Source organism: Lagenorhynchus albirostris, chromosome 1, assembly GCF_949774975.1.
Source record: "Lagenorhynchus albirostris chromosome 1, mLagAlb1.1, whole genome shotgun sequence".
In the NCBI taxonomy this organism is placed as follows: Eukaryota; Metazoa; Chordata; class Mammalia; order Artiodactyla; family Delphinidae; genus Lagenorhynchus; species Lagenorhynchus albirostris.
The window spans coordinates 73,826,312-73,852,853 of record NC_083095.1 but is presented as its reverse complement, the minus strand read 5'-3'; the positions used below and the strand labels follow the sequence as shown (position 1 = coordinate 73,852,853).

Here is a 26,542-nt window from a genome sequence, read left to right as displayed (position 1 = left end):
CAGCGCTCAGCGCCGGGGCCCTGCCGGAGCCGGGTCTAGCATGTGCCGCGTCTCCCCGGCGGTGGCGACGGCGGCTCCTCTGCAGCAACAGCGGCAGCAACGGCCGCCATGGCCAAGTCCAGCGCGGAGCTCACCCGCGAGCTGCAAGGTACGAGGCTGCGGTGGTCTCCGGGACGCCCCGTCCGGGAGCCTCCCAGACCCAGTGCGTTCCTCCCCGCGGTACACCCCGGTGCCTTCCGCCCCTCATGCATCCGGTTCCAAGGCAGCTCCCTGCCCCTGCATCCCAGCTCGGGGCATCGCTGTCCCAGAGCATCCTCCGCTGCCCCTCGCCTCACCCCGTCAGGACCTACGTGTCCCAGAGCCGCCCGTCCTGATCTTCAGTGACAGGTGCAGTCCCTTCACGCTCCCTGGGGCCGACTCTCAGCGATTCTGGCCCATCCCTCGGCGAAGCATCCAGTGTCCCCTCTGGAGAATCCCCGTTTCCCCGCCGGGCGGGGCCAGGCCAGCCCTGCCGGGTGATGGGAGCTGCCCCAGGTCCTGACCTCCTCTGGCCTCAACACCCTCCCTCCTCTGGGCCCGGCCCCGGAACTGGCTCGAGAGCCCCCCTAGCGCCCCGGCCAGTGGGGCAAAGAAGGGAGTCAGGGAAAAGGGCCTGGACTGGAACTAAAACCAGGAGCAGGGTCTACTGAAGCTTATCTACCACAGCCCGCATCCCAGCCTGCCCCCTTCTCTCTACCCCACACCCACACCTCACGGCATCTCCTGTTTGCCTGGTTCTCAGACTCAGACCAAACCAAGGCCCGACCCCCGAGCACTGCCAACCCTGACCCCCAGAGGCAGGAGCACAGGCTAGCCCACGCAGAGACCAGGACGCTCAAGGATACTCAGAGGCACGCTGCCCCGTGGCGATTTCCCACAGCTCCACAGGCACACAAACACAATCATGAGATGTGTGTACACACATCTTTACCGAAGCCGCACACACACACACACGCACGCACACGCACACACACTGGGATATCTGGATGATTCTGCCAGCAGATGGGTATGGAACTCATTTAAACACTAACTCCTTCCTACCCCGCAGCTCCCACCCACACCAGAGCTGGCTGGCTCTGTGCCCCTTTCACAACTGCAGACACAGCATACTCATTCACACTTACCCATCCCCACCAATGCCACACACGGGCTCCCTGGCATCTTCTTTGCATGTGTAGTAAAAGGTAGACACTCACACCCAGACCACCTAGAATGCAGCCGAAGGGATACCCTCCACACCCCTACACACTGACTCACTCTGTATGTGTTGACAGCTGCTGGAGTGCACGGGTTGGAAAAATCCTTCACACTCTCCCACAGTGTCACTCAGCTACTGTCCCCCGACTCAGGAACGTCAGGAGCCAGAGTTTTCTCCACACCCCACTGCCTTTCTAATAGAAAGATAAAAGTCACCCAAGGAGGAAAGGTCTCGGTCCCTGTCCTTCTCGGTCTCTCTCTGATTCTCTCTCCTCTCCTCTGCCCCTGCCCCTGGAGAGCCTCGGGTTTGCGGGGGCGGCCAGGGTCAGGGGAGCTCTGAGCAGCCCACCACCCACCTGCAGACAGCATCCGGAGGTCCCTGAGCCAAGCGGCTGTGCTCCAACAACATCGTGTCAAGCTGGAGACGAAGCCCAAGAAGTTCGAGGACCGAGTGCTGGTGAGGACACTGGGCCGGGGGAGGGGAGGGGGGGTCAAGAGCACCTGGGCTGGTGAGGGCAAGGAGCCTGGGGGGACAGGGGAGACAGAGGTGGAGGGAGAGCTGAGAAGACATAGCCTGGGGGCAGGGGGAGCCTGGATGGGGTGGATGTCTAGGAGCCTAGGGTGGGGCATGTGAGAGAGGGGGGACTTCCGGAGCAGAGGGTCAGCTGGCAGGGGGTGCACACAGGCTGAGGGGGCTAACAGAGGGCAGGGTGACTAGGGCCCAGGAAGCTGCCGTTTGCTGCTGACGTTCTTTTCCCCTCTCTGAAGGCCCTGACCTCCTGGCGCCTCCACCTTTTCCCCCTTAAAGTTCCAGCCAAGGTGAGTTGGGCCGATGAGCCGGAGAGCACCTGGCGTGCTCCCATCTGAGCCCAGTAGCCAGGCCCTCACCATGAGCTGGGCATCCCCGTGTCCCCTCCCCCCAGGTGGAGAGCTCCTTCAATGTCCTGGAGATCCGCGCCTTCAACACGCTCAGTCAGAACCAGGTGAGCACCAGGGCTCGGGCCCCACTCCTGGGCCAGCGGGAGGAGGGAGCCCGCACCTGAGGCCCTGCTGCTTCCTCTCCCCCAGATCCTAGTGGAGACAGAGCGTGGCATGGTGAGCATGCGGCTGCCATCGGCCGAGAGTGTGGACCAGGTGACGCGACATGTGAGCTCTGCCCTCTCCAAGGTCTGCCCTGGCCCTGGGTGAGTGGCAGAGGAGGAGTCTCTCAGGGGTCAGACAAGGAGACCTCCTTCCTCCCTCCCTCCTTCCCCTGGGCCCCCGAGACATCAAGGCGAAGAGCTCTTGTGTCCCTATTCCTGCTTTTCCTGGGGATCCAGAAGCTATAACAGGGTAAGAATTGAGAGCCTCTTTCCACCCATCTTGGGATGGATTTGTTCATTTTCCAGGAGTCTAATCCGGCGTGGAAATGCAGATACCCCAGAAGGGCCCCGAGACACGTCCCCCAACTCTGAGACTTCCACGTCCACCGCTCACAGCGTCTGCGGTGAGCAGGGGCAGACTTGAGGAAAGTGGGACTTACACCACCCTGCCCCTTGCTCAGAGTCCTCTGTGTACGGGCCTTTGCCTGCCCTGAGACTCCATGGCTCCCAGACCTCAGAGGTTCATGAACCCAGGACACTGGTGCATAAAGTGACCTTGACCTTTCCTTGAACTCCAAGCCTGTTCCCCACCCCCTTACCGCTCAAGGAGCCAGCCCATCTCCTGCCCCACAGGTGGCTTCTCCGAGACCTACGCCGCCCTGTGTGACTACAATGGGCTGCACTGCCGTGAGGAGGTGCAATGGGTGCGTTGGACCAGGACCGGCAGGCGGGCAGGTGGGACCCAGAGGGAGGGGGCAGAGGAGGAGGAGGAGGGAAGCAGGTGTGAGCCAGTTCCACCTCTCCAAGGATGTGGACACCATCTATCATGCCGAGGATAACCGGGAGTTCAATCTTTTGGATTTCAGCCACTTGGAGAGCCGGTAAGCAGATGGGGTAGAGACTCAAGCCCCCATTCCAGCCCCAGCCCAGCCCTGGCCCTTCTAGGCTCTCCCTTCTGGTCCTACCCACAGCCCAGGCTGTGTCTCCCAGCCCCCACCCCCCCTGCCTTCCACCCATCTAGGCTTTCCCCAGCCCAACCACCCCAGCCCTAGTCTCTTCCTCCCGGCCCTAGCCACCTGCTCACCACCTTCCTGCCGCCCTCAATCTCCCCACAGAGACTTGGCCCTAATGGTGGCAGCCCTGGCCTACAACCAATGGTTCACCAAACTCTACTGCAAGGACCTGCGGCTGGTAGGGTCTAGGAGGGGCAGTGGGGAGGGGAGCGTACTGCCCTCTCTGGCTCCTGGTCACATGACCCCCTCTGTCCTCAGGGCTCTGAAGTGCTAGAACAGGTGCTACACACCCTGAGCAAGTCGGGGAGCCTCGAAGAGCTGGTGCTGGACAACGCCGGGCTTAAGACGTGAGGCCAGCCTCCTCCTTGGGCAGTGGTACCCCCTTGATGTAGTCTTAGGGCCCCAGAACCTCAGAGCATGATACGGGCCTCTGCACCATCTCATCCAGCTCCTCACCGTACAGAAGAGGCCCAAAGAGGGCACAGAGCAAGCCAGCCTAAGCCTCCTGACCCCCAGCTCCACAGCCTTCCCCCGTACCTCCATGCCCCGTCCCCTTCTGCCGTCAGCCACCGAGTAGAGTGCGCTGCTCCAGTCTCGAGGACCCTAAGCTGGGCTTTGTCTCAGCACAACTTCCCAGGTATTCCGGAGTGACGGCAAGCTCCCTGGCAGGCCCCGAGCTGCTCCCCACCTGCGGGGGCCTCCAAACGTTGCAGCCCCAGCCAGGCAGGCAGGTGGAGGAGGAGGGGAAGCCCAGGGCCTGGGACAAACACATCCTTCCTCCCCTTCCCTGAAGGGACTTTGTCCAGAAGCTGGCCGGGGTATTTGGGGAGAACGGGAGCTGTGTGCTGCATGCCCTCACTCTGTCCCACAACCCCATCGAGGACAAGGGTGAGCCCCAGCCCTGAATCCTACCCCCCATCACAACGCAGACCCCTATCCCAGCCCAGAGCCCAACCCGGTCTGAACAGGGGCTCTCCGACCTGATGCCAGCCCCTGCCCCAATATGCCATCCTTGACCCCAGGCCCATACCCCACTCAAGCGCCCAGTCTGGCTCTGCACCACCTGCCCCCACTGCCCATCTCTCAGTGGGCCCCTTTCTCACTCCACTCCCCAGGTTTCCTCAGCCTGAGCCAGCAGCTCCTCTGCTTCCCCACTGGCCTCACCAAACTATGCCTGGCCAAGACTGCCATTTCCCCTCGAGGTACCTGCCCCGGGACCCCGACCTCTGACTCTGACCCTCCCCCAGCACTGCCTGGGTGTCGAGTCCCAGAGGTGTACCCATACACTCACACGGCATCCCAGGGATCAAAGAAGGGAAAGGAGCCACATTTGGAGAGTGGGGAAGAGTTGAATGCAAGGGGAAGAGTTCATGGGGGTGGCCAACCCAGCCCAGTGCCCGCTGTGCTCAGGCCTCCAGGCGCTGGGCCAGACCTTCGGGGCCAACCCGGCCTTTGCCAGCTCCCTTCAATACCTGGACCTGAGCAAGAACCCTGGGCTGCTCGCCACAGATGAGGCCAACGTGAGTCCACGAATATAGCCTCAAGCCCCTGCAGAGGCCCACTCGGGTTTCAGGGCCTGAGGTCCTGGGGAGGGGAGGGGTTCTGTCACCCCTTCACCTGCAACCCCTCTGTCCTTCCTTCCCAGGCCCTCTACAGTTTCCTGGCCCAGCCCAATGCCCTGGTGCACCTGGACCTGGCGGGGACTGACTGCACCATCGACTTGGTGAGGGGCTGGTGACGGGGCAGCCAGCCTGTGGTGATCCGGGGAGGCTGGGGTGGGTCACCCCCTCCTTGAGTACAGAGGTGGGCAGAGCTGGCAGGATGGCTTCAGGTTCAGCTGAATTACAAATCAACACCAAAGCTCACACCTGTGCAGCACTTTATCCGTGCGCCGCCAAGGCTGTGCTGGCTGTGCCTAAAAGCCAGCCCGGATCTGTTCCTCAGCCGTGAGCCCCAGCGTGGCGCTGAGTCCACCGGAGGAAAGGACTCCTTCCCTAACTTGAACCAGGCACCTTACGAGCTTGTGGGCGCCCTGGCTTTACACATCCACTGCCTATGAGCCTCTCACCCCCTGGGGGCCAGACAGGTGGGAGTAGACCCACTTTCCACAGAGGGGAAACTGAGGCTTGAAGAGGCTAAGTAGGCAGGCGCAGCGGGGCCCTCACAGACTGACCGCAGAGGACGAAGCGCCAGGACCTTGGTTGGGGGGGAGGAGGGAGTCCTCGTCGCCCCTCCCGGCAGCCCTCCCAGCCCCGTGAGACGCACCCTGTCTCCACCCTACAGCTTCTGGGCGCCCTGCTTCACGGCTGCTGCTCCCACCTCACCTACCTCAACCTGGCGCGCAACAGCTGCTCCCACAGGTGGGAGCACAGGGGTGCAGGGAGGGGCGGGGCAAGTCGTGGGCACCCCCTCCCTTGCTGACCCCAGGCATCTCCGCAGGAAGGGCCGGGAGGCCCCGCCTGCCTTCAAGCAGTTCTTCAGCAGCACCTACACCCTGAGCCACATCAACCTGTCGGCCACGAGGCTGCCCCTGGAGGCCCTCAGGTCGGGTGGGTGCAGGGTTGGGGGGCGTCCGAGGGGGAACCCTGGGAGAAGGGGGTGAGGGGTAAAGGCGGGCCTGCTGACCTTCCTCCCACAGGGCACTGCTCCAGGGCCTCTCCCTCAACAGTCACCTCAGCGATCTGCACCTGGACCTCAGCAGCTGTGAGGTGAGCCCTCAGTCCCTCACCCATCACCCCACCGTTCATTTCCCTAAGTCAAGCTCTGGCTCCATCCTGCCTCCGCGCTACCCCTCAGCGACCCGCCCCCGCCCTGACCTCACCCCCACTGTCCCCTCTCCGTCTGTGGTCTGCGGCCCTCTTTCTAGAGGTCATTTTCAGTCTCCAGATCTCCTCGCTGACCGCTTTGGGGTGGGAGATACCAGGCTTTCCCACCAGATGGCAGGAGCGAGCTGTCTCCAGAGCAGCGGCCTGGACATTTTTCTGGCTGAAGGGAGGGGAGAGAGCCCTAGGGAAGGATCTGGTATAGAGCAGGGGCCTCCAGATTTCACACCCGAGAAGACCTGGTATGACCTTGAATCCTGGCATGACGCCTCTTATCTCTAAGCATTAAAGGTGCCCTGTCTTCCACCCACACCCTGTCCCTGCAGCTCCGCTCAGCTGGAGCCCAGGCTTTGCAGGAGCAGCTGTGGGCTGTCACCTGTGTGGGCAGCCTGGATCTGTCAGACAATGGTGAGTGGGGGCGCTTCCCTTCCTGGGGGCCAGGTGCGGACAGGGGCCTAGAGCACGGGGGAGAAGCCCTAAGGAGACTCCAGTGAGCTTCGGGCCTCAAGGCCAGGCCTCTCCCATCTACTGGCCAGGGTTCGACTCGGACCTCCTGACACTGGTGCCTGCACTCGGCAAGAACAAGTCCCTCAAGCACCTGTTCCTGGGCAAGAACTTCAACGTCAAGGCCAAGTGAGGGCCCCTGCCTATACCCACAGACCTTCACTCCATCATCACCTATCCTTGTGGCTCACTGTGTTCCCCTTGACCGCCTCTCCACTGCTCCACTAACATGACCCCAGCCCCCTCCCCTCCTACTCTGAGCCCCGACTCCCCGCAGGACCCTGGAGGAGATCCTCCACAAGCTGGTGCAGCTAATCCAGGAAGAGGACTGTGTGAGTGCCTGGGCCTGGGAGGGGACCTGCAGCGACAGGGGCTGCAGGGACTGGGCCAAACCCCCGACTTGCCCACACAGTCCTTGCAGTCACTGTCAGTGGCAGACTCCCGACTGAAGCTTCGCACCAGCATCCTCATCAACGCCCTGGGCAGCAACACCTGCCTGGCGAAGGTGGATCTGAGCGGCAATGGCATGGAGGACATCGGGGCCAAGATGCTGTCTAAGGCCCTGCAGATAAACTCCTCCCTCAGGTGGGGCCCACACCTGGAGCCCCAGCCCTCCCCCACGCACATACATGCCCTCCCTGCTGCCTCGCTGCTCTGTACCCCAGCTTCCAGGAGACCCTTAGTCCCAGGACCATCTCTGAGTCAGCCTCATTACCCAGGAAAAGAGGGAAGGCTCCCGAGGGGGATGTGTCCCCTCCCCCTAAGAGAGACCCTGAGGGAGGGGTAATACGCTAATGCTCACCCTTTCCCCAGAACTATCCTATGGGATCGGAACAATACATCTGCCCTAGGCTTTCTGGACATTGCAAGGGCCCTGGAGAGGTGAGTAGACCAGGGCCCTGCCCTGATCCTAGCCCCCAGCTTCCCTGTACCTGGACCAGGCCTGAACTACACCAGCCCCACCCCAGTCCACCTGACCTACTTGCATAGAAGTGTTAGGAAGGACCACAGAAGAGGGAAATGGTCAGCAAGAGGTGGGGTCTGGGGAGCAGGAGGTTCTATCCCACCCAGCTGAGCCACTCTGTCCCACAGCAACCGTACGCTGCGCTTCATGTCCTTCCCCGTGAGCGACATCTCTCAAGCCTACCGCAGCGCCCCTGAGCGTACCGAGGACGTCTGGCAGAAGGTGGCGGCCTGAGCAGGGTGGAACCTGAGGGACAGGGGCCCGCCCACATCCCCTGGCCCTCACCCCACCCACCCATCATCATCTCCAGATCCAGTGGTACTTGGTGAGGAACAACCATTCTCAGACGTGCCCGCAGGAACAGGCTTTCAGGCTGCAGCAGGGCCTGGTGACCAGCAGCGCCGAGCAAGTAAACGTTTCCCTCCGAGACACAGGGGGCACACGTGGGGCCCGCAGGGCACAGGGCTGATGTGATGGAGCGCAGGTCGGGGCGGGAGGGGTCATGAGAGAGGCATCGTGTGGTGCCCGTAAGTGGATTGAGCATGTGGGAGAGCAAAAAGACAGGACGTGCAGAACGTGGGCCCCAAACATGAGAGAACATGTGTGCAAACAGCAGGGGTCCCAGACAAGGGGTCCCAGGACTGTGGGAGCTCCACTGAGTGTTCAAGGGGGCATCCCAAGAAGAAGAGGGAACAGGCCATCGGGAGACATCACCCTTACCCCTGTCAGTGGCAGCACCAGTAGCACTGCCCAAGGGGGCCCAGAAATGGAGCGCCTGGGGGCCCGCCTGGGAAGGTGAAGCTGCAGGAGTCCCCCTAACACTCCTGCCGCCTGTGGTGCAGATGCTGCAGCGGCTGTGCGGACGGGTGCAAGAGGAGGTTCGGGCGCTGAGGCTGTGCCCCCTGGAGCCCGTGCAGGATGAGCTGCTCTACGCTCGGGACCTCATCAAGGATGCCAAGAACTCCCGGGCGGTGAGCCCTCCGCAGCCCCGCCCTCCCCTGACGGTCTAGAGAGCCCAAGAAGGCCAGCCCAGGAGTGTCCAGGCCCAGGAGCGCCCATGGCCAGCACTGCCTATCCCCCCAAGTTTTCATGGCCTCCTAGGCCGGGGACCCAGCGAGGCCAGACTGTGACCTTCTGATCAGAGCCCCTTTCTTCCCCAGCTGTTTCCCAGCCTCTATGAGCTGGGCCACATGCTGGCCAACGACGGACCCGTGAGGCAGAGGCTGGAGTCAGTAGCCAGCGAGGTGTCCAAGGCTGTGGACAAGGAGCTGCAGGCAAGTCCTGGGGAGGGAGCCCGGTGCTGACCAAGGCCCTAAGCACGGACCGAGGCCAGCACGGGAGGATTACCGTGGGCAAGAAGGAGTTGCAGAGCTGAGAGCACCTACACTCCCACTGTGCCAAGGCATTGCTAGAGACCCGGCCTCAGATATTTGCTGCTCGTTTCAACCTTAGCCCCTGAACCCTGAGCTCTCCCTCTGGACTCTGATCCTTGGACTGACTCTCCCCTGTCCATGTGTCCATGTGGTAGGATGAAAAGGACACTGACCAGGATGTGGGGAAGCCTGAGTGTCCAAGGCTCTGCTGCTAACCAGCCCTGTGACCTTGGCCGGCCCCTCAGTCTCCCCACGGGGGGCTGGAATAGACAGGCTGGAGTCTCTTCCACTGTGGGGCCAGCCCTGACCCCGCCCTCCTTGGGGCTCTGGCCTCCTTTCCCCACGTACTAGGTGATCCTGGAGTCCATGGTCAGCCTAACGCAAGAGTTATGCCCCGTGGCCATGCGGGTGGCTGAAGGGCACAACAAGATGCTGAGCAATGTGGCTGAGCGCGTCACTGTGCCCCGGAACTTCATTCGAGGGGCGCTGCTGGAGCAGGCGGGGCAGGACATTCAGAACAAGCTGGAGTGAGAGGCGGGGGTGGGACTGGAGGGGGGGCTGGACTAGGCCTGGAGCACTTAGGGACTTGGGGGGCCCAGCCATAAGCAATGAATAATGAATGACACAATCTACATTACGAGGGATGAATCTTTAACCAACTGCAACCTTGCTATTTAGGGCCTGACTCATCTTTGCCCTAGCAGTCTAAATGCTGAGCTGGGGTTTAGGAGTCCGAACAGTGCACACACGTGTACACGTACACACAGCCGCGCACATACCCCCAGGAACTGACCTCTAGAAACAGAGCACAGCCTCCTCGGAGGTGTGGACAAAGAATAGGTGTGCATGGACTGCGCTGCCCATCCCCCCAAGTTTTCATGGCCCCTAGAGCTCTCTCTCATTCCAGTCTGGGTGCCACCTCTCACTAAAATGAGGGAAAATTATGACACAAACCCGTGAAATGGCCAAGCTCAAGAAGTGCTGGTTCCTGCTCTTACAGCAGAGACGGGCAGGATTCACTCAACACCTCAGTTTACCTTGCTCTGTTCCACTGGAGTTCCAGGGGCCGGACCCAGAGCCCCTCTGCCCTTCCTTCCCCTCAGTTCGTCTTCGTCCACCCTCCGCCTCCACACACGCCTAGGCTGGAAGGGCTGTGGGTGGAGCTGGGTGGTGGATCCCAGGTGCCTCATACAGCAGCTGTGTTCTCCGTGGGCAGCCGGGGCGGCTGGCCCGCTCCCTCAGGCGTCTGGGGAAGGCTGGGGCAGAGGCTCAGGGGCAGGGAAGGAGGAGCTGAGCCACGCCCCTGTGCCCACAGTGAAGTGAAGCTCTCAGTTGTCACCTACTTGACCAACTCCATAGTAGACGAGATCCTGCAGGAGCTGTACCACTCCCACAAGAGCCTGGTAAGACTTCTGGGCCTCAGCCAGGCCCAGACCTGTCCTCCACCCCGCATCACCCGCACCTCCCCCCACCGGCCCTCCCTGTCAAGGTCCTGGGCGGTGGGCGGCTTCCTTAGGCTCCTGTTCACACCTGTCCTTCCCTAGGCCCGACACCTGGCCCAGCTAAAGACACTGTCAGATCCGCCAGGGGGGCCGTGCCAAGGACAGGATCTGTCCTCCCGGGGCCGAGGCCGGAACCATGACCGTGACGAGACCACAGATGATGAACTTGGGACCAACATCGTGAGCACCCCCACTCCCCTCCTTAACCTTGGTCCTGCCCCTGCCCCTGCAAAACACTGTCCCCTTCTACTTCCCTGGACTCCACTCTCTGCCCCTCGCCGGTCTCATCCCCTTGCCCCGATCCCGCCCAGCCTCTTCCCTTGTCCCATTGCCTCAGCCGCCTAAGGACAGGGAAGCGGGATGGACTCTGAAGAGAAGGCTTTATGAGGAATGGGAGGCTCCAGGCGAGGCTCCTGGGGTTTGCCACCTGGCCCCACCGTATGCCTCCGTCTCTGCAGGACACCATGGCCATCAAAAAGCAGAAACGCTGCCGCAAGATCCGGCCAGTGTCTGCCTTCATCAGTGAGTCTTCCAGCCTCCGCACTGATGGCCCTGATTCCCTTTCTTTTCTCTCTGCCTCTCCAGCCTGCTTTCTCCCTGTCCCTCTAACGCTGCTCTCCCCACAGGTGGGAGCCCTCAGGACGTGGAAAGCCAGCTGGGGAGCCTGGGGATCCCCCCTGGCTGGTTCTCAGGACTCGGGAGCAGCCAGCCCACTGCTAGTGGCTCTTGGGAAGGTCTATCTGAGCTGCCCACTCATGGCTACAAACTAAGGCATCAAACACAAGGGAGGCCCCGGCCCCCCAGGACCACCCCTCCGGGACCTGGTCGGCCCAGCGTGAGTCCCTAAAGCCTCACAGGAGGACCAACTCCACTTAGCAGTGCCAGAGCCAGAGATTCTAGCTCTAGGACACCAATGCCAGAGGTACTAGCCTTGGGGGATTGGTCAGGGGCCCAGGCAGGCCGTGGAACAGAAGAAGAGGAGTTATGCGGATTGGATGGAGCTAGACCTTGTCACAGATAGGAAATCTCTGTCTGCTAGACAGTGGCAGTTCTCCTTTTGGTGAGAGAGTCAAGAGTCACCAAGTTTAAGACATGCCCAGGTATCCTGAGGTCTAAGTTTCCATGGGGCCAAGGAGAGGCAAGTCCAAGTCCAAAGGGGAAGGCCTTGAGTGGATGGGAGGAGGGCTTCCTCACCCAGATGGGATATCCTACAGGACTTTCCTCCCAGCAGGCGCCAGTACCTGGGCCCCGTCAGGAGAACGGGACAGCCACCCGCCTGGATGAGGGGCTGGAGGACTTCTTCAGCCGAAGGGTTATGGATGAAAGCTCCAGGTGTGGTGCCCTAGCACACCCCCAATTTCAGCAGGCCCCGAGGCCCTGGAGGGCTCCCGTGTCCACCCATCTCCCAGAGAGCCCTCTCCAATGGCAGTGCTCCAAATCCAGTCTCTCTGAGAGATTCCCCCATGTTCTCTTTCCTCCACACCGAGCCCTTAGTTCCCATGTTCTCTGAATCCCCTCATGACAGCAGAAAAGAATGGGACCAGAGTGAACCACCACAGCGGGATTGGGGTTGGGGGGATAGCAGGCCCTGGAATGGGGTGATGGTTAGTGGTACCAGGCCTGGAGGGTGTGTTCTGTCACTGTCCTGCACAGACTCCCCGGCATCTCTCCAGAAGGAACTGGGTCACTTGGAGAGGCTGAGAGGAGATGGGGGGAGGGGTGCCTGGGAGGGAAGAGGCTGCTGGAGGGTTGTGACAGGGAAGGTGAGGACACCATTCCCTGAGAATAGGTGGAAAGGGTTATGGAACGGCAGGAAAGACTAGATGAGACAGGATAGCTGGAGGTTCCGGAGAGCCAGGACTGGCCTAACGCCAGCACCACCCTGGGCCCTGAACGACCTCGGCATCTGACCTAGGTATCTCCCCACGACTTTGTCACTAACTCACCCCGACCCTGCCCAGCTACCCCCGGACTCTGAGGACCCTGCGGCCAGGCCCCTCGGAGCCGCCACTCCCTCCACTCCAGAAGAAGAGGCGCCGAGGCTTGTTTCACTTTCGCCGGCCCCGGAGCTTCAAGGGGGACAGGGGGCCAGGGTCCCCCACCATCGGGCTCCTCCTCCCTCCGCCCCCGCCCCCGCCCCCGACTCAGGAGAGCCCCCCCAGCCCAGATCCCCCCAGCCTCGGCAATAATTCCTCCCCCTGCTGGAGCCCAGAAGAGGAGAGCAGGCTCCTCCCTGCATTTGGCGCGGGCCGGGGGCCTTCCTTCCGCGAGAAGATGGTAAGTGAGGCAGGGGTGCTGAGTCCTGGTTTGCTGCCCCACACATAGCCCATCCACGCACCCCACGCTAGGCAATTAACGGGAGATTGTTAGCACTCAGGGAACTTGGTCATTCCAGTTCCTCGCTCCTGGGCTCCTTGGGCTAAGCCTGGTGACGCAGTGCATGCTGGGAGTCCACCATGCAAATAAGGGCAGTGGAAAGACTCAGAGGGTCTGGATAGGGCTTCCCCAGGCAGAGGGCTCTGAGGGGTTGGGGGCCTCCCCTGCTCCCTTGCTGCCTGTGGAGCCCCTTCTCCATCGGGAACTGATTCTAAACCCGAAACCTTGTTCCAGGGCACCGACGGGGCAGAGCCTGGGGAGGGGGGCCGGGCCCCTGGGACAGCACAGCAGCCAAGGGTCCACAGTGTCGCCCTTCCTGGGTTGGGAAGAGCCAAGGGTTGGAGCTTCGATGGGAAACGAGAGGTGAGCGGAACCTGGGGAGGCGAACTGAGGGTCCCGTGGGTCCCTGCATACCACCCTCCCCTCCCCCCGGCCCTGCAGTTGGTAGGTCAGTGGAGAGAGCGATACTCTGGAGTAGAAGGTGTCAGCTGCAGCTCTGCCCCTACACTTGCCGCACAACCCTGGACAACTCACTCTGGAGCCTCTGCTTCCTTATAAATTGTGTGGCCCTAAAAATACTTACCTCTAGAGCTGTTTCCCAAATTTTGATTTGATTACCACTTTTATGACTGCTTTTCACCTTCTCCACATACCACGGCATTATTTACATAATATTTTTATTTAAATCAACTCACCTTTTTTTAAAGATAAATTTATTTATTTATTTACTTACTTATTTATAGCTGCGTTGGGTCTTCGTTGCTGCGCGCGGGCTTTCTCTAGCTGCGGCGAGCGGGGGCTACTCTTCGTTGCGGTGTGCGGGCTTCTCATTGCGGTGGCTTCTCTTTTCGCGAAGCACGGGCCCTAGGCGCATGGGCTTCAGTAGTTGTGGCTCGTGGGCTCTAGAGCACAGGCTCAGTAGTTGTGGCGCACGGGTTTAGTTGCTCTGCGGCATGTGGGATCTTCCCGGACCAGGACTCAAACCTGTGTCCCCTGCATTGGCAGGGGGATTTTTAACCACTGAGCTGGCAGGAAATCCCTCAACTCACCTTTTCAAACTCATTCTGGACCTAAGCATTATCATCTTTAGAATCACAGGCTTGTTGTACTAGTCGTGTTTTTTCTACTACACATAAAATAAACACATATTAAAATAACCGTATGTTCGTTCGTGTAAACCATTTCTTATGCCCCTAGGGGTGGTATGAGTGCCACTCTTTGGGGAAAACAGTCCGAATGTCTAGGGACTAATGAGATGCTAGAGCAGAAGCCCCTTGCTAACTGCAGTCCCCACGCAGAAGGGACTTTTTTAATGACCTGACTCAGCTGTCCTTTCAGGGCCCAGGCCCAGACCTGGAGGGCAGCGTCCAGCCTTGGCAGAAACGGCGCTCCTCAGACGATGCAGGTGAGAACGATCGTCCTCACGTCCTTCCTTTGCCCCGTCTCTCAGGGCCCCTGCTAACATGCCTTTTCCCCTTTCCCCTTTCCCATCCCCTCCCTCCACTCCAGGGCCTGGAGCCTGGAAGCCCCCACCACCACCCCAAAGCACCAAGCCGAGCTTCAGTGCCATGCGCCGAGCAGAGGCCACATGGCACATAGGTATGGAAAGCCTCTTCTCTGGCAGCAGCTCTGAAGGCCCGGGTTATGTCCAAAGAGACAGAAGCCAACTAAGGGGGAGCAGTAAAATGTCAACACTGTGCAAATGCTTCAGTATAGCTACAAAACTACATCCAAAAGAAACAACCCAATCCAAAGAAAGGTCCCACAGAACAGAAGTGGCTTTGCCAGGCTTAGCCTACAAGGAACAACACTTCGTGGGTGGTTCGGGGAATTCTCTAGAGCGGGGGCCACCAGCAGAACGGCACCCTCTGTAAAGAAGGACTCTCTCTCTGCACCCCAGCTGGGGAAAGGGTGGGCAGTACCAGCCATACCAGGCCCACCTCCAACACTCCAGTCTCCCCCCAAAATAGTTCACCAGGCCATCCTCCGCTCACGCAGAAAGGTACCCCAGAGCAGGGGCAAGAGCCCCCTGCCTCGGAGGTCAGACACCCTGGGTGTTAAGTGCTGGCTCAGTCACCACCCACAGTGTTGACAGGTTATTCACCTTCCAGAATAAAGGGCGGGGGGATCATAGTATGACACCTCCCTTCTGCTGGGTTCAGAGCACCTTTCACTTAGGGAGCAGCTAAAGGAAAGCCGGTCAGCTCGGCGTCAGCCTCAGTTCCCCCAGGTCTGGAAGGTGACCCTCCAACAACAGTGACAGGGACAAATCTCCCTGGAGAGGTTGACACTCCCTTCCCTCCTCCACTCCCACCCCAGGGCTAGGGCATAAGGGTGCGGTGCGGAGCCAGGCTGGCCCGAGGCTTGGCAGTGCCTGAGCTCCTGCCCCGTCCTCCAAGGCCTACCCAGCGCCGGGGTCCTCTTCACTGATGATCCCATCCCCCACACAGACTAGCTAAGACACCGGAAGAGGGGCTCCATCCTTCATTTAGGAGACGGTGATTGTCGGGTGCTCCCTGCACACACCCTAACCGCCGGCACCTTCCTGGGCTTCCTCACCCGCACCTCACAGATACACACACGGACAACCCCAGACACGTGGCACATCCTGGGGTCCAGGGTACCTAAAGCCACGGAGGCAGGGTAGGGGGAATGGTGAGGGTGCCAGGCACCTCTCCTCCAGACTCACCATCTAAATCAGACTGGCGGAGAGTTCTAGGAGTGCCAGGTTGCAGCCTTGGCAGGGCGCCGGGGCACTGCAGCCCTGGATGGGCAGCCATGCCTGTGGAACCGGCAGGCCGCGGGCCCTGGCTCTGTCCCTGCTCTTCAAGAGGGTCAGCCAGAGCCCCCTGCAGAGGTGACAGGCTCAGGAGGATCCTGGGGACCATGAGAGCAGAAGGGGACATCCGAGGCAGAGACATGGGAGCAAGTGGGCTTGGAGGGGAAGGTCCTGGCCTCCAGGGCTTCACAGGAACAAGGGACAGGGAGGGCTGTGCAAGAATGTCTTTTCCTGCAGTTTCTTCTCTCTTCCCATCCCCCAGCTGAGGAGAGCGCCCCCAACCACAGCTGCCAGAGCCCCAGCCCAGCATCCCAAGATGGGGAGGAGGAGAAGGAGGGGGCCCTGTTCCCAGAGAGGACGGTTCCCGCCAGGAACGCCAAGGTGAGAGCCAGCAAGGCGGCGGGGAGGGCACTTTGAGGAGGCAGAAGGACAAACTGACTGACTGAGCATCTTCCTTCTGTGCCGGCTGCAGGACCCTCCTTTAGCTCTGCGGCCCCCCAAGCCGGTGGCTGTGCACAGGGGCCGCCGGCTCCCCCAGGAGCCAGGGGGCACGGAGGAGGCTGAGACTGGGGATGCGGCCCCAGGAATGAACAAACCCCGGCTGAGGCTGGGCTCCCAGCAGGACCAAGAGGAGCCTGAGGTCCAAGGTCTGCCACCTGGCTAAAGGGGGTGTGGGGCACCTCTGGGGCCTTGCTGCCCACATCGGGTCCCTTCCTGGGCACAGGATGAGTGACAGACAGCCAGAAGTCATAGCCTGGATGAGTGCCCAGCCTGTGAGCCCCACTCATGGGCCAGGCCTGCCTTGACTGTCATTTCAGGGCCCCCAGATCCGGGCCGCCGGACTGCCCCCCTGAAGCCCAAGAGGACACGGCGGGCACAGTCCTGTGACAAGCTGGAGCCTGATAGAAGACAGCCCCCTGACCCCACAGGTGCCAGAGGGGGGGGCTAGAGGGTGGTCCCCCTTCCCACCCATCCATGTGACGAGGCCGCCCACGCGGCGTGGCTGGCTCTCCCTGCCTGGGAAACAGGACTCCCTGGATTTCCCCCAGCAGGAGCCAGCGAGCCAGGAACAGGGTGACAGCCGCTGCAGCACCCCCCCAGCCCTCCTCTCGACATGTGCCTCACAAGGACTCAGACCTCCACCCATCCCCGCACCTCCAGGCCCTTCTGCCAGCCCCTGTCCCACGGACGCAGTACAGCAGGATGAGGCCTGGGGGTCAGGAAGGGAGGGAGCAGCCTGGAGAGAGAGGTTCTGCTTGCTCTGCAGACCTGGGGCGTGGGGGGTGTCTCCTCACCTGGGAGGGCAGATCTGTCCCTCTGTCCCCAGGGGCTCTCTCTCCACTTGTATAGAATAAAAAAACCAAAATCACCACCTGCCCGAGTCTCTGCTGTTCTCCCCATTCTCTGCTTCCATTTCCCACCAGCTGCTCCCCTTCCCTCAAGCCCCACAGTGGGGAAAAGTGGGGAACATCCCCCCCCAGAGATGGGGCTAGAGCTCTAAGGGGAGAGGTAGGAAAGACTGGAGAGCTGCTGGATGGGAGGGGACTCAGAAGTCCCCAAGAAGGGTGGCTGTTATGTGCAGGGTCTTGGCTGGGCTGGCTGGAGAAGCGGGGGCACCAACACCAGTGTGTGTTGGGCTTTGGGGAGGTGCAGTGGGATTGGGGAGATCCCAGTGTCCCAGGAAGAGACTGGGGAGCAGTGTGCTCTGTGTGTGTGTGTGTGTGTATATATGTTTATGCACAGGCAGGCTCACTAATGGTGGAATTAAATGGTACTGTGTCATCCTGGGGGCACCATCAGTAGTTAGAAATCTCAACAGTAGAGTGGCCTGCAGGTGAGCGGAAGTGCCTAGAGCAGGAGAAGATCGATAATTAAAATTAATCGTTTCTCATCAGTGTACTAACAAATACCAGCTTGGCATTCAAGACTGGGCTCAAGGACTTCCCTGGTGGCGCAGTGGTTAAGAATCCGCCTGCCAATGCAGGGGACACGGGTTCGAGCCCTGGTCCGGGAAGATCCCACATGCCGCGGAGCAACTAAGCCCGTGCACCACAACTACTGAGCCCGCATGCCACAACTATTGAAGCCCAAGCCCGTGCTCCACAGCAAGAGAAGCCACCGCAATGAGAAGCCCGCGCACCGCAACGAAGAGTAGCCCCCGCTCGCCGCAACTAGAGAAAGCCCGCGTGCAGCAGTGAAGACCCAACGCAGCCAAAAATAAATAAATGAATAAATTTATATTAAAAAAAAAGACTGGGCTCAATAGCCTCTTCCTCTGTGAAGCCCTTCCTGATGCCTTCCCCTGACTCATCCAAATTGAGCCCTCCCTCTTTGTGGCCCGCTGCATCCTGAATAGGTCCGTACTTTGCACCTGTCATACCTCATTGCATTTGTGCATTGGCTGATCATCTCTGTGTGATTTTTGTTCCATACACACGCACCTCCCCCAGGGGCAGGAGCTGGGTCTTAATTACCTGTGTAGCCCCAACCTCTGGCACAGTGCCTGGCACCCAGGAGATGCTCAATAAATGGCTGCTACCTTAATACACAAGCAGTTTCGGGGATGGCGGGTGAAGACGTCTTGGTGACCCCTCTGTCATACTCATCCCAGATCACCATGTACCCAAATGTCTTCACTCGTGGCATGCAGCTTCCCGGGCAATTGCTCACTTCCCCTGGCCTCACTAGAGAATGATTGTCTTGTTTCCTCGAGATCTGTGTGTGGCACGGCCCGTCCTACAAGGATGTGGCCATATGAGTTTGAATCTCGGGGTGGAGGGGGGAGTTGTGGGTACCAGGAAGATGCCTCAGGAATCAGTCCAGCACATGTCCCCCTATCTTCAGGGGGCTTCGCGACCAGGATGTGACACTGTGTTCCCTTAAGCGATTGTGTCCATTTCCTCGTCTCCCTGTTAAAAGGTGGCTAGGGAACTTTGAATTCTCAAAGTTATGAGCCTTAGCATGGTACATGATGGTTTTTAAGAAGCACGTGAAGATCTCCATTCTGTCGTATTCGGGTTGGTTGGCGTGAATGAGAGTATGTTGTGTGTGACAAGTATAGCCCAGTGTTCTTTTCTATATGACTGTGAATGTCCTTAGCAAATGTGATACAGAGAGTGTTGTGAGACCGGGTGTGTTTCCCTACGTGTAAGCGTAGGGCTGTAACTGTCATGGTGTCACAGTGAGTTTATGTGCTGGCACCTGTTTGTGTCAAGATACGTGTGAGCCTGTGAGTCGTGTGTGCATATGTCTCCATCATTTCCCGGTGTGAATGTGTGTGCGTGCACGCACCACCGCAACGTGTGCATCTCTGTGATGCGGGGTGTGGGTGTGGCATGAAGGGGAGGATGTGTGTCACTGTCTGCAGGGGTCCTGCGTCTGAGCCACCCCCAGCCCGCCCTCCTCCTCCTCCGGCTCTGTGGCTCCTCCTAGGCAGTGGCCCTGCCCCTCCCCTCTTCTCCCTCCCAACCGGTCTGTGCGGGGGGAGCTGGTGCTGCGGCCCCCCCCACCCCTCCCCATCCAGGCCCCATAAATAGCTGCAGAGCCGGAGCCGGAGCCTGCGCCAGCGGCTGGAACACCAAAGGAGTCAGGGCCAGGGCCAGAGAGCTGGAGAGAGGAGCCCCCGCCTAGAGCCCAGGTGAGCCCACCCTTCCTCCCTAGCCCAGCCCCAGCCCGGTCCAGCCTGGCCCAGTCTCCATAACAACATCGCCCCCAGCCTCCAGAGAGGTCTCTAGTCCTGCCCAATACCCTCACCATCACATGCCCCTGCCCAACTCAGGGGACCTGTGAGAGCTGGGAGACTTGTGGCTGGAATGCAGAGGACCCCTTCAACTCAGACCCTCCCTCACGTCTCCAGAAAGGCACACGCTGTGGGGAGGGGGGGACCCAGCCAGGGAAGGGTCCCAGTTCTGAGGGAGGTAGGGGAACTGTCACACCCTCCTGAAGACCGACACCCGACTAGGGGACAGACACGGGGTGGGGGCATTCAGACACACCAACGGACACTCGCTGGGGAAGCACGACATGGGATCAGACAGCCTCACCCTGAGATGTGGACAGACAAAGATAGATGGATGGCCCCGCCATGAACTCAGGCCAGCGGACCCCTGCCTGCTGCTGCCCGAAGCTTGGTGCCTCTGCTGGGGGAGGGTGGCGTGCGTGCATCCCACGGGCAGCATGGAGGGGGCCGAGGCTCCCCAAAAATCCTGTCGCTAAGAGACAGTGCCAGTGCTGCCAAGAAGTGTGAGAACAGGGGAGGTGGGGAGGAAAGCCAGCGTTGTCATAGTGGGAGCCACTGCCAGGAACCTGGAGGAGATTTCAGCAGGGACTGGGCTCTGCTTCTCACTCTGCAAGCCCACCATCCCTCCCTTTCCGTCAGCCAACCAGAAGGTGAGTCGGGGGAGGTGGATGGGGACAGCCCCGGAGGGTACCTTCCAATCTGCCTCCTCCTGCCCATTGCAGCCTCCATTCCTGACCATCCTCTTCAGACTGCCAGGGACCCCTTGCCCCAGTTTAGCTCCTTTGAGCCAAGACTGAGTGCAGCGCTGACTCAGACATCAGTCAGGAAATAGCAGAAGGTGCTGAGGTAGCAGAAAGTGTAGATCAATTGATGGCCTCGGAGCAAGGCTGCCAGGAACCCCCCCCAGCCCTCTAGCCCTCTCCAGCCCCATCCACGCATATGAGGCCAGCAGGGGTGACAGGAGCACTGGACTGTGCAGGAGTGGGGGGCTCGGGTCCTCCACCCTCACCAGCTCAGTGCTCAGGGGAAGCTGAGCGAGGTCACTGGGAAGCAGGTCCATGAGATGCCAGGGCCTCAGGGAGAAGGGCAAAGGGGTGGGGCCGTGGCTCCCAGAGACAGACCCCGCCCCTGGCAGGGGTTCCCCTTCCAGTGTCCAGGCCATCTGCTCTGTCCCCACAGTGACATGTCCGACCCGGAGATGGCATGGGTGCCTGAGCCCCCAGCCATGACGCTGGGGGCCTCGAGAGTGGAGTTGCGGGTGTCCTGCCACGGCCTCCTAGACCGAGACACGCTCACCAAGCCCCACCCCTGCGTGCTGCTCAAGCTCCACTCCGATGAGCAGTGGGTGGAGGTGAGAGCGGCTGGGATCTCCTTCACTCACCTCCGGGACTGAGAGGGAGGAGGCTGGTGGGGGCAGTGACAGCCTCGTGGGGGACTGTCAGGACTCCCAGGGCCCTCTTCCAGGCTGTGTGGGTAACCCCGCGGATGGGGATGCCATCATTACGCACACAGACCGTTTTACAGATTCCAAAGCCCACAGAGTCCCACTGGGTCCTGAGATCGCCCCCGAAGTCAGTGGCACCGCTCCCAAATATGACAGCCCCAGCGGGCTGATGGTCCTGGGGGCTGGCAACGCCCTGAGCTTGGGGTTCAGCCCAGGGAGAGAAGAGCTAGTCGCTGGGGTGCGGAAGCCTGAGGAAGGCAGGCAAGCCCGGGGCGGTCCAGGGCAAGGCAAAGCAGCCCGGGTTCCCAGAGGACACGCTCCCCTCTGCCGCAGGTGGAGCGCACAGAGGTGCTGCGCTCCTGCTCCAGCCCTGTCTTCTCCCGGGTGCTGGCCCTCGAGTACTTCTTTGAGGAGAAGCAGCCCCTGCAGTTCCACGTGTTTGACGCCGAGGACGGAGCCACCAGCCCCCGCAATGACACCTTCCTCGGCTCTACCGAGTGCACCTTGGGCCAGGTCTGCATTCCCACCCCACCCCCACCCCCACCCCCATCGCTCTGCCTCTGGAAGCCAAAAGACAGAGGATAAGCTCTGGAGCTAGTTCAGTCGGGGCTTGGACCCCGTCTCCACCATTCACCAGCTGTGCAGCCTTGGGCTAGATATTTAACCTCTCTGAGTCTTAGTTTCCTCATCTAAACAATGCGGGTCACAGTGCCTACCCGTTAAGGTTGCTGTGGAAATTAAGTCCAATCCTAGCCCAAGCGCAGCCCCTGTGAGAGCTCAAAGGGCCCTTATTACCCTGTCCCTTGTACCCTGGCCAAAGCAGGTGGGGGTGTCACAGCTGGGCCCCCCTCCACCTCCATCCCTAGGTTGTGTCACAGACCAAGGTCACTAAGCCGCTGCTACTGAAGAATGGGAAGAACGCGGGCAAGTCCACCATCACGGTAGGCAAAGTCACCTGTACTCACCCTCGGGCAGGGCATTCAATGCCCCTGCATGGACATCCATGGTGACATCATGGCTAGCTCCCACCTAAGGGAAAGGGCCTTGTGGGAGTGGGTTGGGGGAATCCCATCATTTGTGTCCGCCTTGCAGATCGTGGCCGAAGAGGTATCTGGCACCAATGACTATGTGCAGCTCACCTTCAGAGCCCACAAGCTGGACAACAAGGTTGGAAACCCAGAGTCCAGGTCCCCATCTCTACTGTTAGGGAGCCTAGCCCCCCTACTCAGGACAAATCCCAGGTCCCAGCTCTGCTCCCTTCTTGGTGTTAGCCACCTCCCCCTCAGACCTCACCAGGCTCATGGACGCTTTCCCCCGTGTCCCCAGGATCTGTTCAGCAAGTCTGACCCTTTCATGGAGATCTATAAGACCAATGGGGACCAGAGCGACCAGCTGGTCTGGAGGACAGAGGTTGGTGCCTGGGGCTGGGAGGAAGGAAGGAGGAAGGGCAGAGCAGGGGAAACTAGATCAGGGGTGACCAGCTCTCTGTGCCTCTTCAAGGTGGTGAAGAACAATCTGAACCCCAGCTGGGAGCCGTTCCGTCTGTCCCTGCACTCGCTGTGCAGCTGCGATGTCCACCGGCCTCTCAAGGTGAGGCCCCTGCAAACAAGGGTGGCCCGTTGGAGCATCCGGCCTCTGCCGGAGACCGTTCCCCCACCCTCACCCCCACCCCCGAGTGTGCAAGCCCCTCCCTCTCCCCCATGTGATACCCCTTCCCGCTGCGGGTAAAGAACCAGTCACAGCTCAATGTTCCTATGTGTGTGCCTTCTAGCAGAGGCCAAAGTCCCTGCCGGACTGAGACAAAGGATGAAGTTCAGCAAGTGGCTTCTCTAGGCAGGTTGAGGACATCTGTTTGGGCCTAGTGACTGTTGGGCCCCTACCACCCTGAGTCCCTCTCCTGCCCCCAGGAACCTCTGCAAAGCCTCCCCAACCCTGACCGCCCCACCCCCCTTGCCTTCTCAGTTCCTGGTGTATGACTATGACTCCAGTGGGAAGCATGACTTCATCGGCGAGTTCACCAGCACCTTCCAGGAGATGCAGGAAGGAACAGCAAACCCTGGGCAGGAGGTGCCACAAAGACCCTCAGCCAGAACCCCACCAAGATCCCTGGGAGAATCCCGAGGGTGATGCTGAAGAGCCCCCCCTCACGTGATAGGAGGTGGAGAGGGTGGAAAGCCCTGGGCTCAGCCTGAGGACTGAGCCATGGCGGTCTCACTCTGGGAGGCTCCGCTGGAAGGGGGAGGAAGGGTCACGTGATGTGACCCTGGGCTTGTGGGGTATGTGGGGTCTAGATGCAGTGGGACTGTATCAACCCCAAGTACCGGGACAAGAAGAAGAATTACAAGAGCTCAGGGACCGTAGTGCTGGCCCAATGCACGGTAAATTCCAGTGTCCGCCTCAAGCCCTGCCCCACCCCGACCCCCGAGGCAACCTCAGATTCAACCCTGCCCTCATTTCAAAGATCATTTCTCTGCTCCTGGGAACTGAGAACCCTTGCCCTATCCACCACCACCTTCAACCTCAAAAACTCTGGCCCCTCCCTTTCTGCTGCAGAAGCCCCACCCAGCTTCCTCCTCAAGGGACCATCCCTCCACCTTACTCCCCCCTTCCCACCAGGTGGAGAAGGTGCACACCTTCCTGGATTACATCATGGGCGGCTGCCAGATCAACTTCACGGTAAAGGCCCAGGAGACGGGGACATGGCCAAGGGGGAGGGGCTAGGCCCACAGTGAACAGAAAGAGCTCAGAATCCCCACTGCCCCTCCTTGGACCTCTCATTAGCCTTAGCGTGGTCAGCTTGTTCCCCTCACCCGGCTCTATGATGAGACTACCGGTGGGCTTGTTTAGATTCACCTTAGGCCTCCCTACAGGCCCTAGCTCTGGCCCAGCCTCTCTGTTGGCGCTCACGGATGCACCATAACAATTTCCCCATCTCCACCAGGTGGCCATTGACTTCACCGCCTCCAACGGGGACCCGAGGAGCAGCCAGTCCCTGCACTGCCTGAGCCCCCGCCAGCCCAACCACTACCTGCAGGCCCTGCGTGCAGTGGGAGGCATCTGCCAGGACTACGACAGGTAGCAGGAGGTCGGGGTGTTGGACAGGCAGGGACGCCTTGCCCAATGGGCCCCCACAGACTTTTCTTCTCCCCAGTGACAAACGGTTCCCAGCGTTTGGCTTTGGGGCTCGAATCCCCCCCAACTTTGAGGTAGGCTGGGTGCGAGGGGAAGGGAGCAGATGTTGGGAGGGTCAGACGAGAAGGAAAAACATGCCCTGGCTGGCCTCACCCTACCCTCACAGGTGTCCCATGACTTTGCTATCAACTTTGACCCGGAAAATCCTGAGTGTGAAGGTAAGAGAGGAGATTCCCACCAGCCCCGCCTCCCTGCATGCAGCTTGCCTACTCCTGTACACCCCATGCAGGAGCACAGACTCCATTACCCTGGGCCCTGCTCCCAGCCCCTTCACCCATCCAACACCCGCCTTCATTTGGTAAGACTTCCAGCCCCTGGCCCAGTATCTGCCCACCCAACTCTGCCAGCACCTGGACCGTCCAACTCTCCTGCTTAGTGAAGAACTTGGTGGCAGGGCAGTCCTCAGACAGAGAAGCACCTCCTTGCTTTAAGCGGGTTCAGGAAGGGCTCCCGCTAATCTCTGCCCTCCTCACCTCTTTGCTCACAGAGATCTCGGGGGTCATCACCTCCTATCGCCGTTGCCTGCCCCAGATCCAGCTCTATGGCCCCACCAACGTGGCCCCCATCATTAACCGCGTGGCGGCACCAGCCCAGCGGGAGCAGAGCACTGGCCAAGCCACGGTGAGGAGCCCCAGCTGAAGCGGGCAACCTGGTGTCCTCGGGTGAGGCCCGGGCTTGGGGCCGGTGCCAAGGCCGCAGAGCTGACCCTTCCTCCCCCTCTGCCTGCCCTCAGAAGTACTCGGTGCTGCTCGTGCTCACGGACGGTGTGGTGAGCGACATGGCTGAGACCCGCGCCGCCATCGTGCGCGCCTCCCGCCTGCCCATGTCCATCATCATCGTGGGCGTGGGCAACGCCGATTTCTCCGACATGCGGCTGCTGGACGGCGATGACGGTCCCTTGCGCTGCCCCCGAGGGGTGCCCGCAGCTCGCGACATCGTCCAGTTCGTGCCCTTCCGGGACTTCAAGGACGTGAGTGCCCGGAGGCCCCTCCCTGCTGAAGGACTCCTCAGCTCCTCCTGCCGCCCAAATCTGACCAGTCTCTCTCACTTGATTGATGTCCTGCGAAGGACGCTGGAGCTCAGCCGGCCACCCGAAGCCCCGCCTCTTACCTGAGCCCCTCCTTCCCCCACTCTCCCGCCCCTAACCACACCCCCGTCCCCATCCCAGGCCGCACCCTCTGCGCTAGCTAAGTGCGTCCTGGCCGAGGTGCCCCGGCAGGTGGTGGAGTACTACGCCAGCCAGGGCATCAGCCCCGGGCCTCCCAGGTCCTGCACGCCAGCCACGACGCCCAGCCCCAGCCTGTGACAGCCGACAACCGGACCGACACTCCCTCAGTCTCTCAGTGAGTCCTGGGACGCTAGGGGGGTGGATCTTGGTGGAGTCCATCTCGGCTGGGTGTGGTGTAGACGAGGGTGCTTATGACTATCCCATTCTCCCCCAGGTGCCTGTCCTGACCCTTGTGACTCAAGTGACCGGTGCCTCTCCCTCTTGGACCAGCTGTGTCCCCTGGGTCCTGGAAGTGAGTGGTGAGCCCTGCGCCATCTCTCCAGGCCCCATACCCCTCAGCCTTGTGGCCCCTCAGTGACTTTCTTCAGTGATCCTGACTTTCTGGCCGTTAATAAAGGGAACCACTCCTAGCACCTCAGCCTCTACCCATCATGCCTCAGATGCCCATTGGGCAGTTCATAGCACCCCGCACACACCATTAAGAAATGAGGACCAGCACGTTTTGAATTCTGAGCCAGAGCTCCCCAGACAGCCTGGTAGCTCTGCAGTTTCACCCCAACTATGTGCCAGTGAGGTCTGAGGAGTCCCCACCGTCACCTCCCAACCCCAGGGGGGCCCAGGCCCCCTGGGGGTTAATTACCAGAGATAGAGGGGTAATAAGGGGCTGTCAAGGGGGCAAGTTGATGCCCTCTTAAGCTGTCTTCAGAGAAGCCCAGCTGAGCCCCCCAGGGGCTGAACTCCAGCCCTCACACAGCTGTGAGGCAGCCTGAGAAGGGGCGGGAGGGATGGGGTGCAGGACTGAAGGAGGGCAGCAGGTCTGCTAGCGAATTATGAATACAGAGGGGGTACCTAAGGTCTTTGCAGCCTGGTTTTCCTGGTGTGTGAATGTGTGTGTGTACATGTGTGTGTGTGTGTGTGTGTGTGTGTGTGTGTTCATGCTTTGCATATCCCTGACTCTCCAGAGTGTGGCCTTTAGTGGTTCAGAAGTCCAGCTGTGTACAGTTGTTGTTTTTTTTTTTTGGCCGCACCTTACGCTTGTGGGATCTTAGTTCCCTGACCAGGGGCTGAACCCGGGCACCCGCAGTGAAAGCTCTGAGTCCTAACCACTGGACCGCCAGGGAACTCCCTGTGTACTCTTAATAACATTGACAACAATAGCAAACATTGCCATTTAGCATGTGTGAAGCTTTGTACTTAGTGTGTTTTAAATGCGTTCACTCTCACTAGGTAGTTACCATTATTTTCCCCATTTTCCTGACAAAGCAAATGAAGCTTGATTGAAGCTCAC

At 60.3% G+C, this 26,542-nt stretch overlaps 2 protein-coding genes across 4 annotated transcripts; both read left to right on the top strand.

Moving 5' to 3' along the window:
• CARMIL3 (capping protein regulator and myosin 1 linker 3) lies at positions 1 to 17,020 on the top strand. Of its 3 annotated transcripts, none has more exons than XM_060145083.1 (40): positions 1 to 148; positions 1,599 to 1,693; positions 2,005 to 2,055; positions 2,160 to 2,219; positions 2,305 to 2,420; positions 2,625 to 2,722; positions 2,952 to 3,022; positions 3,126 to 3,199; positions 3,434 to 3,509; positions 3,590 to 3,678; positions 4,125 to 4,219; positions 4,447 to 4,533; positions 4,742 to 4,851; positions 4,977 to 5,054; positions 5,615 to 5,691; positions 5,771 to 5,875; positions 5,970 to 6,039; positions 6,480 to 6,561; positions 6,690 to 6,786; positions 6,935 to 6,989; positions 7,070 to 7,242; positions 7,471 to 7,539; positions 7,750 to 7,843; positions 7,932 to 8,030; positions 8,464 to 8,592; positions 8,782 to 8,895; positions 9,346 to 9,521; positions 10,310 to 10,397; positions 10,539 to 10,676; positions 10,955 to 11,018; positions 11,123 to 11,331; positions 11,728 to 11,828; positions 12,458 to 12,773; positions 13,107 to 13,235; positions 14,211 to 14,277; positions 14,382 to 14,471; positions 15,914 to 16,032; positions 16,124 to 16,298; positions 16,470 to 16,580; positions 16,701 to 17,020. In XM_060145083.1, the coding sequence occupies exons 1-40, from the start codon at positions 109 to 111 to the stop codon at positions 16,727 to 16,729; spliced, it is 4,116 nt and encodes a 1,371-aa protein (XP_060001066.1). In that variant the 5' UTR covers positions 1 to 108; the 3' UTR covers positions 16,730 to 17,020. The 3 variants fall into 3 exon arrangements, with proteins under 3 accessions (XP_060001066.1, XP_060001055.1, XP_060001044.1); XM_060145072.1 differs by having other exon boundaries at positions 11,725 to 11,828; XM_060145061.1 differs by having other exon boundaries at positions 11,725 to 11,828; positions 14,199 to 14,277.
• Positions 17,021 to 19,226: 2,206 nt separating this feature from the next.
• Positions 19,227 to 25,667, top strand: CPNE6 (copine 6). The gene is made up of 17 exons (XM_060168097.1): positions 19,227 to 19,288; positions 20,570 to 20,741; positions 21,168 to 21,347; positions 21,701 to 21,775; positions 21,927 to 22,001; positions 22,161 to 22,244; positions 22,335 to 22,424; positions 22,797 to 22,901; positions 23,126 to 23,212; positions 23,451 to 23,510; positions 23,776 to 23,909; positions 23,986 to 24,040; positions 24,133 to 24,184; positions 24,514 to 24,647; positions 24,760 to 24,996; positions 25,195 to 25,369; positions 25,469 to 25,667. Exons 2-16 carry the CDS (start codon positions 20,574 to 20,576, stop codon positions 25,330 to 25,332), a joined length of 1,674 nt encoding a protein of 557 aa, XP_060024080.1. The 5' UTR covers positions 19,227 to 19,288; positions 20,570 to 20,573; the 3' UTR covers positions 25,333 to 25,369; positions 25,469 to 25,667.
• Positions 25,668 to 26,542: the final 875 nt, after the last annotated feature.